The sequence below is a fragment of the Mastomys coucha genome, unplaced genomic scaffold (genome assembly GCF_008632895.1).
Source record: "Mastomys coucha isolate ucsf_1 unplaced genomic scaffold, UCSF_Mcou_1 pScaffold21, whole genome shotgun sequence".
NCBI classification, from domain to species: domain Eukaryota; kingdom Metazoa; phylum Chordata; class Mammalia; order Rodentia; family Muridae; genus Mastomys; species Mastomys coucha.
The window spans coordinates 176,972,401-176,988,874 of NW_022196904.1; the positions used below are offsets into that span (position 1 = coordinate 176,972,401).

Here is a 16,474-nt window from a genome sequence, read left to right on the forward strand (position 1 = left end):
CAAAACAAAAAACCACCAATATATTTCTCAAACTTTAAATCCAGCCAATTTCCCCTAGCCTCCACTTTGAGACTCCACCAGAACTAGCACTTCCAACTAGCACAGTAAAAAGCTGCATGTACGAAGGAAGAGCTGCGTAAATGAAAACACGGTTAATGCCTGAGACGCTGCGCAAACGTGACTTCAGTTCCTATCTACTGCCCTAGATTTATTCTACCTGAGCTACCTCACAGACACAGCCTTTCAACTTAAACTAATTAATCATGACGCGCTGTGAACATCTGCCGCTGTCCATCCAATAGCAGTAGACACTTGTGCTGGGGATTCTCCCATCTGTACACAATGGGGAAGAAGACAATAGAAGTCGTTAGTCATCAAAAGTACTGCATAGCACATTCTTTAAAGGACTGAATGCCAGCTGGACTGGAGAAAGGAAGAAAATAAAGGAGTCTAACCATAAGTCCCTGAAATTGGTCATGATATCCTCCCTGTTGTGGACATCTATCTGTACAGCCTCACAGGTGTGATAGTAGTTATTTAAAACTACATGTTCTGAGACTGTATGACCTGGGAAAATGACCCTCACTGTTGCCTAGGGCAGAGATAGCTTGAGAAGAAAAATGAACACTATTGGATATAATAAAATTTAGCTTTCAATAGTTCTTGGATTTGGGGGGCAGGCGTGATACTGAACCCTGGAGTGAAGAGTACATTTAAGAGACATTCTCAAGCTCAACAGTCTGGGGCTCAGGTTCAAAATCCCTAGGGGCCTTAGAGACTTACTATGTGAATCCCTGGAAGGGTTAATAACTCCCTGGCAAGAAACCTGGAAGGCAATGCTATCATCCAACTATCAATAGAGATGTCTCTCCCCGAGCCTAAAAAGAGATTTCTGCCCCCTTAATAGGTGTCTACGATAGTGGCACCCACTTTTCTTAAAGGTGTTAATTAAGGTTCCTGTGTTGAGATACAGTTCTTTATATATTTTAAATCAGTAGATTCTTAATATTTAAAAGCCCAAAGACATGTGGGCAGAAAACTTGGGTGCTGCCTGTGCTTTAGACCATTTACTTTACAACCAAGACCATGAAACCCCGCTGCTGACTTTGCCCGGTGCCTACTATGAAAATGGACCCAGGAGTTAGCTCTGCTGCCTGCTGTGTGTGGCACGCCCACGGCATGAAACCTGAAAGTGAGGTGAGGCCTGGAGAATCCTGGCCATGCTGGTGCTTTCGTACCAAGTTTGGGAATTTCCAAAAGAAAAAGAGGCACACAAAAGTCCACTGGATGAAGCAGAGGTTATATAGGGACTGCAATTTCCATCCCATGCTAAAATCAATTAGCTGTAAAGGGACAGAGAACAGCTTCAGGAAGTAATACCAAGTAGCACCAGAATAGCCTTCCACTAAAGCTCGCATGCGCACAGGGCTGGGAGGACAGCTTCCTCTGGCCAGGCCCCTGGGGAATTTCAGCAGTTGTTCTATCACCACAGCACTAATGTTATCAAGACACAGCAAGCAGCAGAAAGCTTACAGAGCCACATCTCATAGAGTTTTCTCTCCAAATCAGGTCAGTGCCGGACTCAGGGTTCCATCCAGGAAGCATTCAGTCAGGGCATGTTAAAGTCAGTACTTTCTAACATATTTTTAAGATATTTATGAAATTAGCCCAAGGGAGAAAAACTATTTTGCTCAATACAATTTTACTAGGGCTTTCAAGTTTTTCAACTATGTTCACCTTTGTGGAAAATCAATGTTCAAAGAACTGAAGAACATGGAAATTTGCCAATTCCCTAAATGGTTTTCTCCCTGTGGGATAATTTTTAAAGGACAATATATAGAAATGAGGAGAAGATTGCTGCTGGTGCACCTACCTAACCACTGCACAAAAGACTTCACCATAGACATTATACTCTTGATATCCCAAACATAGGAGTACATGTCATAAAGGATTGTCCTGTTGGCACAGTTGGAGAGCCGAGTGAACATCCCCATCACTAGTGCGCACATCTCTTCAAACTTGGCTGCTCGGGACCGCCATTCCTCAATCTATACAGAATTAAAAAGAGAAATGAAATGACTCAAAAATTATGATCTAAGAGTTATACACTGCCGGGCGGTGGTGGCGCACACCTTTAGCCCCAGCACTTGGGAGGCAGGGGCAGGTAGATTTCTGACTTCGAGGCCAGTCTGGTCTACAGAGTGAGTTCCAGGACAGCCAGGGTTACACAGAGAAATCCTGTCTCGAAAAACCAAAAAAAAAAAAAAAAAAGGCTATACACTGAGTTGTTTATCAGGCATACACAATTTATCTTAAACATTCATCACTGGTTTAAACTCTAGGTGAACAATTAGTTTGTCTCCTTAAACTAGTAAATACCTAAAACAGACTTTCCTCCACTTCTAACTAGAATGTCAAACGAAGTGAAGGCACCAGATGTATAAAACTCTCCCATTATTTTAAAGAACATATTTTAATTTTGGTCAAGTTTACACCAGTTACATCTATTTAAAAAATCTCCAGGGTGGAGAGATGGCTCGGCAGTTCAGCACACTTTTTGCTCTTGCAAGTTGAGTTCCCATCACCCATATAATGTTCCACTGACACCCATTAACTAGTTCCAGGGAATGTGATGATGTTCTGGCCTCAGGCACCAGGCACAAATGTGGTGCACATACACATCCAGGGAAAATATCCATACATATGGAATAGAAAAAAGCTTCCTCACAACAATGTGGGTGAGGGGAGGCAGGGTTTTTTGTTGCTGCTGTTTTAAGACAGGGTCTCCCATCCAGGCTGGTCAAAGCCCTGACGGAGTGGAGAACCACCCTGAATGCCTGGATCCCCCAGATCTATCACCTGAGTGCTGGATCCACCAAAGCAGGCATCAGCACGCACTGCTCTGTGGCAGGGATGGCAGCTCACACACTAACACTCGGGAACCTGAGCACATAAGGCCGCTCGGCCCTGGAGGTCAGGGGAACTACCTGACAATCTGTCTCAAACCCCTAACAGGCTCACAACACTTCTCAGTCTAACTCCAAGGGATCCAATGCCTTGGTGGAAACATGTATTAATGCATGTGTACTCACACTCACATATACACCAGCATTTTATTACAAATAAACTTTAAAACTGGGCAGTAGTGGCCCACATCTTTAATCTCACCACTTGGAAGATGAAGGCAGGTAGGTATCCTTGAGTTCACGACAGCCAGGACTACAAGAAATGCTATCTTGAAATACCAACAAACAAACAAACAAAAACACAAAGAAAAACCAACAACAACCAACTAAAGAAACAAAATAACACTTTAAAATGCTTTTAAGGCCCCGTAAACAAACCTTCCACATTCCTGTCCGTGAGGAGCCACTGAAGGACAATGCGCATACTCACTTTTTCAGAGTCTTTCCCTTTGCAATTGACACTGACAACACTGCTGTTTGCTCGAAGCCACTGGAATTCCCGTAACATCTGGGCTCCTTTGGGTCCATGTTCATAAGGAAGGTAGAAGAGATCAGCAAGTAACTGCAAATCCTCTAGAGTCACTGGCTCTGCAGTGTACAGAGGCTTCTCATTTGGGCCTGGCACAAACTGCTCCTTGTTTGTTTGCTCATCTGTCTGCATAGGAGCGACATCATGAATACAGTCTTCCTGCATGGACATCTCTGGGGATTTGGACTCAGCCATGCTCTCCTTATCAGTGTCCATTGGTCTCAACTCCTCTGCCATTTTAGCTTCAACAATTTCAGTTAGTATTTGGTTATCATTCTTGTGTTCTGGTTCTTCTTGCTTTTCTACCACCATATCCATGGGTTCCTCATCTGGTTGTTTCTTTTCTTCTTCCTTGGTCAGAGCTGAGGGTTCACCACTCAAAGCTGCTCCTTGGCTCATAATGGGCTCCTGGTAAACTGTTGTAACTACAGTTGTGGCATTTAAAGAGGGTGCTGCAACTAAGGGAGTCCCGTCAACTGCACTGGTCTTAGCTCCACTGTGTGCAACTTGCCTACCTACAACGGGGAGAGGAAGAAACAAAGGCAATCAGAGTTAGAAACCAAACAAATTGGACTTATTAGATTTTGGGATGCTTGCCCTCCACCCCAGGCCAGGAGGATAGCCCAGTGCGGTTAAGAGGCTCCCACCAAGCCCAACAACATGAGTTTAATCCCTGGGACTGACATGGAAAGAACTCTTAAAAATTGTGCCATAGTATGTACACACCTGTGTGTGCACTTTAAAAAAAAAAAAAAAAAAAAAAAACCAATAAACTTAAATAAAAATTGTTTGAAGCCAGGCAGTGGTGGCGTATGACTTTAATCCCAGCACTTGGGAGGCAGAGGCAGGTGGATTTCTGAGTTTGAGGCCAGTCTGGTCTACAGAGTGAGTTTCCAGGACAGCCAGGGCTACACAGGGAAACCCTGTCTTGAAAAACCAAAAAAAAAAAAAAAAAAAAAAAAAAAAAAAAAAGTCTGAAAAGTGGCCATGATGGCACACCCCTTCTGCATACTGTAGACAGGCATGGTGGTACATGCTACTAATACCAGCACTCAAGAGGCAAAGGTAGAATCTCTTCCCGAGTTCAAGGTTAGCCTATAGTAAGTCTCCAGGACAGCCAAGGCTACAAAGTAAGAGCCTGTCTCCAAATAACAGTGTGGGTACTGTGTTTGCAGAGAACCTGAGTTTGGTTTCCAGCACCTATATCAGGCAGCTGACAACTACATGTAACTGTAACTTCAGGGGATCCAATGCCTATAGAGCATATTCGTGTGTGTGTGTGTGTGTGTGTGTGTGTGTGTGTGTGTGTGTGTATGTGTGTGTGTGTGTTCCACATGTATGCCTGGTACCCTCAGAGGCCTTAACTATTATACCATCAAAACTTAATTACTCATGTGGGGCATAGTGCAAACACCTGTTATTTCCAGCACATGGAAAACTGAAGCAGGTCCACTGTTGCAGGCCAGACAAGGACCACATAGCGAAGTCAAAACCTTGCCTCAAAAAAAGTTAACAGTTAAGAACACTGGCTATTGTAGAGAACCCAGATTCAGTTCCCAACAACCACACGGAAACTTACAATCATCTATAAACTCCAATTCCAAAAGCGCCAACACCCTTTCTAGCCTGCACTCACACTGCATCCACATGGTATACACATAGTCTACAGACATGCATCCACGTGGTCTACAGACACGCATCCACATGGTATACACATGGTCTACAGACATGCATCCACATGGTATACACACATACATGCAAGCATAAGACCCAAACTCATTAAAATTTTTTTAAAGAGCTGGTCATGGTAATACATGCCTAAAACTCCAGCACTGGGGAGGCAAGGCAGGAGGAGTAAAAGGACTCCAGGACATCTGCGCCTACACAAGTTCTAAGCCAACCTGGGCTACATGCCAGCTTTAAAAACAAACAAACAAACACAAAACAGAACAAAACAAAAACCCAGAAAAACCTCAATTACATTTTGCTTAGTGGGTCTAAAGTAAGGGGCACAACTGTACTTTTGTGACAACTCTGTAATCCAATCTCCTGATAAAAGCTGGCAAGGCCTGTGTAGTAGAACAGGTCTGTATTTCAAGAACTCAGGAAGTAGAGGCAAGTGAATCCTGTTAAAAGGCCAGCCTGGTCTACAGAGTGAATTCCAGATAGACAGAGAAACCTGTCTCAAAGCAAAACAACAGTGTAAGCTCTTCTTGGGTTACATGTCAAATTAGAGGCCAATCTGAGTTACATGAAACCATATCAAAAAGGAAAGTCCTAAGGTGGACAGTTTCTGAGGAGTGACACCTAAGGCCAACCCTCTGGCACCTACATACACAAGCAAATGTGCACTTGCGCAACCATTCCTACACACATACAAATGCATATACACAACCATTCCTACACATACAAATGCATATACACAACCATCCCTACACACATACAAATGCATATACACAACCATTCCTACACACATACAAATGCATATACACAACCATTCATATACACATACAAATGCATATACATACAAATGAATATAAAACCCAGAATAAAACATAAATTAGTGGACTGAGACAGAGTTAAATGAGACTTTGCCCGGCACACTAAGACTCTAGCTCCATCCTGCAGCAGCCTGCCCACCCCAGCCCAACTCACTGCTGTACTGATGAGGGACACCGAACTCCTGCAGCCACTCAGTTAAAGCCAGCTTTAAAGCCATCTGTGGGCTGTAGAGCACATCAGTCTCAATGTCTTCATCACTGCCTTCGTTTTCTAACTTTATCTGTATTGAGACAGTACTGTCTTCACTGTCAGCTGTGGGGGGGAAAGTACAAAAATAATTATTAGAGAACCTCCTCCTAAGTGAAGACGCATGCCTAAATCTCCCTTGTAGTGGGCCTAGAGCATCAGAAATAAAACACAAGCACCAGACCCTCCAATAGCCACCTAGAAAACCACTTACCTGCTCAAGGTTCCAACTAAAATGAGTATGCTAAAATCATTAGAAAAATTGGTCATACATGTTCACCGAATACCAATACTGAGATGACAAGGTTAAATAAAAACATTATACTAACCTTTGCATAAAGAAAACACACTTGAGTCTTCAAGGCTCTTATAACTTCATTATTAATCAGTCACTAAGGTATAGGTTTTTTGTTTTTCTTTTCTTTTTTCAAGATAGGATCTCACTATGTAAGGTCTCACTGGCTGCCCCTGAACTATGTAGACCAGGTTGGTCTTTAACTCAGAGATCTGCCTGCCTCTATTTCTGAGTGCTGGGCCTAACCACATCAGACTGGGCATAAGGTCATAAAGTTCTGAGCGGGCAGGCTTAAGTCAGCTTGGCATTCAGAAACTCTAGTCTCACATGAAGCACAGCTGAGTTGGCTAATCTAACATCTATCACGTAAGTGCTATCATGTTCTGTCTTGGGACACACTACAAATACCTGCATGTCTTCCTGAACTTAAGATTGTTTTTTTCAAAAGTGGTACACTTAATTCTTTCTATTCAACATCCAGGAAAATGCACCTGTCACACAATATCATTAAATGCAAGTCAATAAACAGCCAACATTCTCACTTGTAACTCTAGTAGTGACTTTGCAAAAAAGTAACTTGTCCAAGGCCACCCTTTTCCTGTTCTGTGTCTACATAAGTGAAGACACTGTAACAAAAGCTGCACTGTGAGACAGAGGGACAGTACTTCCAGCAGCCCCATCCACCAACCACAGGTACTTACTCATCACCACATCCTTCCTCACGCCGTTCATGTTTGACTTGTACCAAGTGGCAAGGGTGTGGATGGCAACGTAGTTAGCTTCAAATTCACAATTTGGATTAGTCAGCACTCCCTTTAAGCGAGGGATGAGCTCTGTGGATCTTCCTTTGTAGGGCCCCAGAAACAGCCTCTTCTGATCATAATCATTCGCATGAATGTTATCCCAGATCACAGGAGCTCTCTTAATGATCTTAGAAACTTCTTCAATAGATTCTACTGGAATTTCTTTTGAAACAACTTTTGGACCTAGAAATAATTTATTAAAAGAACTTATTTGTAAAACTTTCTACAGGGTTCTTAAAATATACTATAGTGGGGCCGAAGAGAAGGTTCAGCAGTTACGAGCATTTGTTGCTCATGCACAGAACATGGACTAGATTCCCAGCACCCACATGGTAATTCACAAGTATCCTTGACTCCAATTCCAGGGAATTTATTCCTTCTAACCTCCATGGACACCAAGCACGCACTAGATGCATATATATGCACACAGGTAAAATAAACATAAAAATAGATCTTCAAAGGGAAGTTTGACAACCTGAGTTCAATCTCCATGACCTACAGGGTAGATAGAGAGAACCAAGTCCTACAAGTTGTCCTCTGCCCGTGCTTGTGTGTGTGCACACACACACAAGACACACATCAAATGTAATAAAAAATGAAAAAAGGAATTGGTGAGATGGGTCTGAGGTTAAGAGCACTGACTGCTCTTCCAAAGGTCCTGAATTCAAATCCCATCAACCACAGTGGCTCACAACCATCCGTGACGAGATCTGACACCTTCTTCTGGGGTGTCTGAAGACAGTGTATTACGAGCGAGTGGGGCTGGAGCAAGCAGAGGTCCAGAGTTCAATTCTTAGCAGCCACATGATGGCTCACGGCCATCTATACAGCTACAGTGTACTCATACACATAAAATAAATCTTAAAAAAAAAAAAAAATCCCATTGGCATTAAAAAAAAAAAAGTTTAACGACCTTACATTTGATCCTAGGACCCACAAGATAGGAGGAGAGAAATGGCATCAGAAGTTTTTCCCTGACCTCCACATGTGAACCATGACACATGCAATTACACACATATACCACTTTCAGAAATCGAGCAATAAAATACTGAAAACTACATAAGCAGCTTTGTTTCTTCATGTTTACACTGTCAAAGATTCTCTCCGCCTACCTGGTTTTGAAGCATGGAAATGAAACCCAGGGTTTCACATGTAGTAAGTTGATGGGCTCCCTGCCTACCTTCTCTCCAGTTATTTATAAGGTTGGGTTCAATATAATGATCCTCCTACTCGAGCCTCCCAAGTGCAGAAATACCCCTGTGGATGACCACTCCTCACCCAGCTGCTCAATTTTTCTGCTTTTAAATTTTTTTCTGTTTTGTTTTGTTTTTGAGCCAGTCTCTTCTGTGCAGTGCGCTGTCCTGAAACTCACTATGTGGTCTTGAACTTACAAAGATTCACCTGCCTCTGCTTCCCAAATGCTGGGATTAAAGGTGTGTGCCACTACGGCTGGCTTCAATCTTCCTTGCTTAACTAACACAGCAACACATCCTTTTACTCATTTTATAAAACAGAAGTATTGCCAGGCAGTGGTGGTGCACGCTTTTATTCCCAGCATTTGGGAGGCAGACGCAGGCGGATTTCTGAGTTCGAGGCCAGCCTGGTCTACAGCGTGAGTTCCAAGACAGCCAGAGCTACACAGAGAAGCCCTGTCTTGAAAATCAAAAAACAGTAAAACACAAAATATAAAACAGAAGTTTCCTAAGAGTCCAGCGACACAGCTAAATGGTTAGAGTTGCCAGCATACATGAGGCCCTGGGTTTGATCTGCAGCATCATAGAAACTGGGTGTATTGGATACAGCTGTATTCCCAGTAAATGGGAGGTAAAATTTGTTAAATTCAAGGTCATCCTTGGTTACACAGCAAATTCTAGGCCTGGAATATACAAGACCCCATCTCAAAAGATAATACTTTTGTATTCACCCAACAGGGAGAGATGTGTGTCTCTCAGCCCTGGTAATGGAAGCTTTACTATAGATTCCTGAGGACTTACCTGTCCAAAGCACCTCAATTCCAGGTAGAAGCTTTTCACCCACAGTCCTCAAGTAAGGAGACTGAGACACATTTGGGTAACAGAAAGTGCCACAGTATTCTGAATGTAGGAGAGGAGAAAATAAATCAGGACTGAAGTGCTCATTTCTAACTGGGAAAAATGCTCACAAATTCTATATTACTTTTATTCAAACAATAAAGGGCTCGGTAACATACATAAAAGGAGTAAACCTAAGCAGATGTTACATACGATAGTTCAATCAGACATTCAAACCAGGTGGTGTGCCTGCCTGTAAACTCAACTCCAGAACCCAAGACAGGAAGCTCCCATTCGGCAGGTCTAGGCTCAACACACACCAGCCTTCGTTATATGGAGACTCTTTTTTTCTTTTATTTGGTAAACAGGTCTTTAGCCATACTAGGCTTGACCTGGCAGTGGTTCACCTTTTATTCTAGTACTTAAGATTAGTGACATGAATCTTCATGCCCAGTTTCTAGAAACAAAAACAAGCCAAAACAAACAAACAAACAAAAACCAAACAGGGCCTTCCTGTGAAGTGGTGATTCCTGGTTTCTTTGGAGACTCAGTTAGGTCATGATATTTTGCTGTGGCAGACAGGTGAAATAAGGTTTTGATAAAGTAGACACATGATGTGTAGAGAGAATATAAACAGGACCCCACAGGCAGTGGGAGGAAGATATCACATTGGTTCACTTTGCTTTGCTTCAACAGTCTTAGCTGACAATCATATTGGTTCTCCTTGCATCAAGTTGCTGATATTCACTCATTGAGGTTTCATAGAATAACTCGCCAAAGAACTTGTAATGGTATTCTGGCAGAGCTCTAAGGTTTACTTTGGATTGAGATGCCAATGCTGATTCATGTTGGTGTTCTGCTAGAAGACTGGACTGCTGACAACAAAGATTGTCGCCCCAAAGAACTACTTCTCAACAGGTCCACAACCCCCTTTACCCTGTTAACTTTTGTTATCTACTACCTGGGAGTGAGGGGGATCAGCTAGAAGGGAGACTGACGAGTTTAAGAACCCTTATTAAGGGGATGGTAAGATGGCTCAGCAGGTAAGAGTACTGACTACTCTCTTCTGAAGGTCCTCAGTTCAGATCCCAGCAACCACAAGGTGGCTCACAACCACCCGTAATGAGATCTGACGCCCTCTTCTGGTGCGTCTGAAGACAGTTACAGTGAATTACACCAGAGCGAGCGGGGTCAGCAGAGGTCCTGAGTTCAACAGCACCAACACACATGATGGCTCATGGCCACCTGTACAGCTACAGTGTACTCATACACATAAAATAAATAAATCTTTAAAAAAAAACCAAACCTTATTAAGGGGCTGGGGAGATGGCTCAGGTTAAGAGCACTGACTGCTCTTCCAGAAGTCCTGAGTTCAAATCCCAGCAACCACATGGTGGCTCACAACCATCTGTAATGAGATCTGACGCCCTCTCCTGGTGCGTCTGAAGACAACTACAGTGTACTTATATATAATAAATAAATCTTTAAAGAAAAAATATAAAATTCTTCTTAAAGTATGCTTTGAAAAATCTAAGCCTACAACCCCTATGTGCGACAGCCTTACTCAGCTTTGAGAACCCATAAACAAACAAAACCCTGCTACTTTCAGCAGTACCGAGCACTCCTTATGAGCTCAGTCATTAGAAAGTCATTTCATAAAATTTTACAAAAATTTGTTTTTTAAAGGAACAATTAAGCCTGCCGGCCATGTGATCTATGCATCTGCATGCACATCTGTACACATCCCAGACAGACCTGGAGAGTGAAGCACCTTGGTGTTCAAAAGTCTGAGGCTAGCTGGACGCTGGTGGCGCATGCCTTTAATCCCAGCACTTGGGAGGCAGATTTAGGTGGATTTCTGAGTTGGAGGCCAGCCTGGTCTACAGAGTTAATTCTAGGATAGCCAGGGCTACACAGAGAAACCCTGGGGGGGCGGGGAAAGTCTGAGGCTAGCCTGTGGCCCATGAGACCAAAATCTAATACCCCCCACCAAAATAGGATTCTGACTAAATTTTTTCTTACAACTAACTAGAAAGAAAGTGTGAACAAAGTTTTGTGGAGGTAAACTGAGAAGCGACTGAGAGACTAAACCTTTCAATGGAAAAGAGCTGGTTATGTGGTACAGCTGCTGCACTTCCTAGGCTCGAGAGCCAGAGGCAGATGAGAGTGGGAGGAGTGAGAACGGGAGAGATCAGAGCCGTGGGCAGAAAGAGGAAGTAGGAGGGAGAGAGACAGGACTAAGTTAACAGCACAAGAATTTCATTTTTTTCAAGCTCTCATTTCAATACTATCTCCCTTAACACTGACAATGGAATGTTTATATACTTCTAGTACCAAGAGCACAAAACATCTCTAACTTACTTCTTTGGTATTATAAGGTCCTAATTTTTTTCCTATGTAAGATTTTGAAAAACATCTTCTAAAAAAAAAAAAAAGCATTCCTCCTTTCATTCACAAAGGGAGGGATGCAGTAGGTCCAGTGTAAGGATCTTTTTAAGTTATTTCAAGACTACATCCAGAGTTGTTCTATACGATACCTGTAGGACAGAAGAGGAAGGTCTCTGGCTCTCCCAGGTACTGATAAATCTCATTTGTGATGGAGACTTGGGCATGTGCAAAGGAGCTGAACACCTCTTTGTCCGCTGCACACATGTTATGGTCAATGTCATCAAAGAGCAGAGCAAATGACCTGCACCCAAACTGAGAGACCTCAGAGAAGAAAAACCAACATCATCATTAGCTTAGGCCAGAGGGGGAAATTCTTTTAGAATATACACTAATGATTATCTGAAAGGCAATTTTTTTTTAACTTGGTATATATCAAAGTATATCTGATCTTTTTACATTTTCAGTGGCAACAACTCCCAATAGCTAGTGTTTCGGGACCCAATTTTAATTTTGGATTAGACCATATGATTAAATAATGCTTATACAAGGTAGGGAATCAATGAGGGGGTGGTGGTGCACGCCTTTAATCCCAGCACCTGGGAGGCAGAGGCAGGTAGATTTCTAAGTTCGAGGCCAGCCTGGTCTACAGAGTGAGATCCAGGACAGCCCGGGCTACACAGAGAAACTCCTGTCTTGAAAAACCAAAAAAAAAAAAAAAAAAAAAAAAAAAACGAACATCATACTATAGGCCTGGGCTGGCCTCAAATTCTTAGCAATTCCCCTGCTCCAGCCTATCAAATGCTGAAATTCTGAGTTACCACACCCCAAGCTTTACTAGCCAAGTGATGCCACTATATATTCTTTTTGTTTTTGTTTTTTCGAGACAGGGTTTCTCTGTGTAGTCCTGGCTGTCCTGGAACTCACTCTGTAGCCCAGGCTGGCCTCGAACTCAGAAATCTACCTGCCTCTGCCTCCCAAGTGCTGGGATTAAAGGCATATGCCACCACTGCCCGGCTTTTCTTTCTTAAGATTTACTCATTTATTTTATGTGTATGAGTATACTGTATCTGTACAGATGGCCGTGAGCCACCATGTGGCTGCTGGGAATTGAACTTGGGACCTCTGCTTGCTCTGGGCCCTGCTTGCTCTGGCCCCCACTTGCTCCAGTGTAATACACTGTAGCTGTCTTCAGACATACCAGAAGAGGGCATCAGATCTCATTATGGGTGGTTGTGAGTCACCATCTGGTTGCTGGGATTTTGAACTCAGGACCTTTGGAAGAACAGTCAGTGCTCTCACCTGCTGAGCCATCTCACCAAGCTCCTCTAATTAAGTTTTTGATCAACAACTATTTCTCTACCCAACTTGAGTTCCTTTTAACATCATAAAGCGAAACAAACCAACAAACAAAACCAAAAACCCTCCACTTCAATAGAGTCAAAAAATAAAAATAAAAAAGAATTACCTGGTCCAATTTGCGTTTCAATGTTGACACTTCCTTGGGGTTAGAAAAAGTGATATCTAATCCTGGCGAAATAGCATAGATGAATTCTATTTCATATTCTCGTGCAGCAGAGATGAGAGTCATAAGTTGCTCTAGAGAACAAAGTCCATAATTTAGAAAGCAACAAGAACACTAAAAGAAACTTTACTTTCCAACTGAAGAAATAATGTCTTCCATTTACAGTAAAGGAAAAGTTCTTTCATTTTGAAAATTAAAATTTAGAAAGTATCACATTCCTGTAATGTGTTTTAGAACACCCTGGTAATCTCTTAAAGGAGGATCAGAAGTTCAAGACCAGCCTCAACACAGCAAACAAATTCAAGGGCCAGCCTGGGCTATAGTTACAATGTCTCAAAATTTAAAAAGGAGAAAAAAAATTCCCTTATCTAATAATGATAACAGGCCATACAAAAATGGCACAAGCTTAAGGTAACCGATCATACCAAGAGAAAAGAACAAGTTACACAAACCCAACATATTGGCTCACACCTAAAATCAGAGCACTCAAGAGACTGAAGCAAGAGACTGAGTTTAAGCCAGCCTGGGTTACACTGAACTGAATTTCAGGCCAGCTTGGATTATGAAGTAGGACCTGCATCAAACACACACACAGAAGTTCACAAAGAGACTTTTTCTTCTCATTTTCAAATAGTTTCTTAGCCTCTGTGGGGGCAAACAAGTTTAGTGTCAGCAAAGCATGTTCTTTTTATTATTTTTAAATTTTTGTGTGTTCACTTGTTTCATATACAGAGAAGTTCGAGGATCTACCTCTGCCTAAGTGCTGGAGTTAGGTGTGTGCCATTATGCCTGTGGTCCTAGGATCTACCTCTGCCTCGTAAGTGCTGGAGTTAGGTGTGTGGCACCATGCCTGTGGTCCTTTAAGTAAGGGCCCACAGGCTTATGCTTGAATACTTGGTTTAGTCCCTGGTTGGTGCAACTGTTTGGGAAGTATGAAGAGATATGGTCTTGTTCCAGCTTAGAGGTTTCAAAGCCCATATCCTTCCCAGCTGCTCCCTCTGGCTCATGCTTGTGAATCTAGATGTGACCTCACAGCTATTGTTCCAGTTTGCCTGCCTGCTGCCATGTTCCCCGTGGACACGGACTCTAATCCTCTAGAACATTCTTTTCTAAGTTGCCACGATCACAGTGATTTGTCATAGCAACTGAAAAGTAAGACAATGCACCTCCCCAAATTAATTATACAAAGTATCTCCATTACGGAAACCTGAAGAGTCCCTTAAATTTGCACTCAAAGCACCTTATTTCTTTGTCCAATTCCTATCCCTGGCTTCCTTCAATATTTTGCTTCTTACTTTGTGGTCTAAAGCCCACTAGCAGATGTAAAGAGTATCATCCATGAGCCATACTCAACAACCAGGACGTTTAAGTACCAGTCTCCAAATCTTCTCTAGCTCACAGACTAGTTACCAGATAAGACTACTCATAAGATAAAATACAATGTTTAGTAAGTGTAGTGTAACTACCTTAAAACAGTCCCCTCAACCATTCCTAGATCAAAATCTGAAAGTTGCCACCAAGATAGCTAAGGATAAAAGCACTTGCCACATAGTCTGACAGATAAATTCAATTCCTGGAACTTTCAGTTAGAAAGAGAAAACCAACTCCATACTCAAAGCACCTGCCCGCACAGGTGTGCAAATTCAGGCGGACACAAACACACACACACAGAGATTACCAGCTTCTTCCACTGAATACATCTCTCGCCAAAACATCCTATGTTTGTAGTCATCTTTTGGAGCATACAAGTATGTATTCAATTCCCATTTCTGAAGCCTTTAGAGAAAAAAAATCACATGCATAAGTAGGCAGCAATAGTAGGCTACTAACCTCAATTTTTACTATTTTTTGTGTACCTCTATCTCACAACAAAGTAATATTCTACTTTTAAACTCATCAATGGAAATCCTTTTTTTTTTTTTTTTGGTTTTTTGAGATAGGGTTTCTCTGTGTAGCCCTAGCTGTCCTCAAACTCAGAAATCTGCCTGCCTCTGCCTCCCATGTGCTGGGAATAAAGGCATGCACCACCACTGCTCGGCTCAATGGAAATCTAAACAAATAAATATTATCAAGTATGCCAACCTGTTAAATCTTGAATAAAAATACAGCTCTGAATAAAGCAGGCAAAGCTCCAAACCTCTTCAATTTCCCCATGAAAAGTCTGACAAGCACTAGCCTAGGCGAGGAGTAAAGACTAAAAGCAGTGGCTCCTGTGCTAGCTAACACCAGGCTCCTCAGCATGAGACCCTCTGCTTCACATAGCAAAGCTTACCTTCTAAAGAGCTCTTTTCTCTGTTCCATAACCCAAGGTCTTCCATAAAACCCTAGATTTAAAGGAAAATAAAAATTTTCTCAGGTTTCAAAATGGGGTTCAGTTTTACTGAAAAAATTTTTTTTACAAAACACAGAATCCCTTACCCCAAAAATGTATAAAGGTGCTGATAATGTGGTGTATTGGGGAAATAGCCAGGCCACCAAGGCCCTGGGTCTGAACCCAGCACTGTCTTAAAGAAGTGCACTGAATACACCAGGACCTGAAAAGCATTTAGTGAAACACTGTTTACCAATGAGATAAATTATTCCCTCACTGGTCATATCAATTTCTGTATTTCCCACTCTGACATTTATTATACATAACTAGGGTTTTGTGTCACTATGGAGCCCCGCATGGCCTACAACTTTTCAGGCTGCCCTCAAACTTGCAGCAAATGTGGTACAGGGAACACTACCGTGTACAGCATGGGACCACTATTAAGATCCCAGACCTACCTTCTTTTTTACTGACTAAAATGAGGACCAAATAGTGCTTATTGTTGCTGAGGATACAGTTCAGTGAGAGAGTCACAAGACCCCACACTCCCAGTTACTCACCTAACAAATCACACACTCTCTTTTCAATGCTGGAAACCCCAGAACCTTAAACATCCTCGGCATGCACTCTCAGAGTAGCTCTATCCTACAACAGGAGACTATAGAGCAAATCAAAACACTGAGAGGGACTGAGACAGGCATGGTGGCTCTGCCAGTGGTCGCAGTATAGAAAATGCCAAGGCAGAAGTAGTTTGAAGTCAGTCTGGGCTACATAGTTCCAGGATACAGTAATGAGACCCTGTCTCAAAAAACTATAAAGAGCCGGGCGGTGGTGGCGCACGCCTTTAATCCCAGCACTTGGGAGGCAGAGGCAGGCGGATTT

General features: G+C 42.5%; 1 protein-coding gene across 1 annotated transcript in view; it reads right to left on the reverse strand.

Annotated features, from left to right (window-relative positions):
* Oga (O-GlcNAcase) overlaps window positions 1-16,474 on the reverse strand; it is a 32,111-nt gene that overhangs the window by 11,692 nt on the left and 3,945 nt on the right. Inside the window, exons 3-11 of the mRNA XM_031390495.1 lie at window positions 15,554-15,605; window positions 14,960-15,057; window positions 13,225-13,355; window positions 11,909-12,080; window positions 9,336-9,434; window positions 7,240-7,524; window positions 6,151-6,309; window positions 3,397-4,010; window positions 1,874-2,048 (exon numbers count right to left, since the gene is read on the reverse strand). Coding sequence (XP_031246355.1) covers window positions 1,874-2,048; window positions 3,397-4,010; window positions 6,151-6,309; window positions 7,240-7,524; window positions 9,336-9,434; window positions 11,909-12,080; window positions 13,225-13,355; window positions 14,960-15,057; window positions 15,554-15,605 — 1,785 coding nt within the window. The remainder of the gene's footprint in view (window positions 1-1,873; window positions 2,049-3,396; window positions 4,011-6,150; window positions 6,310-7,239; window positions 7,525-9,335; window positions 9,435-11,908; window positions 12,081-13,224; window positions 13,356-14,959; window positions 15,058-15,553; window positions 15,606-16,474) is intronic.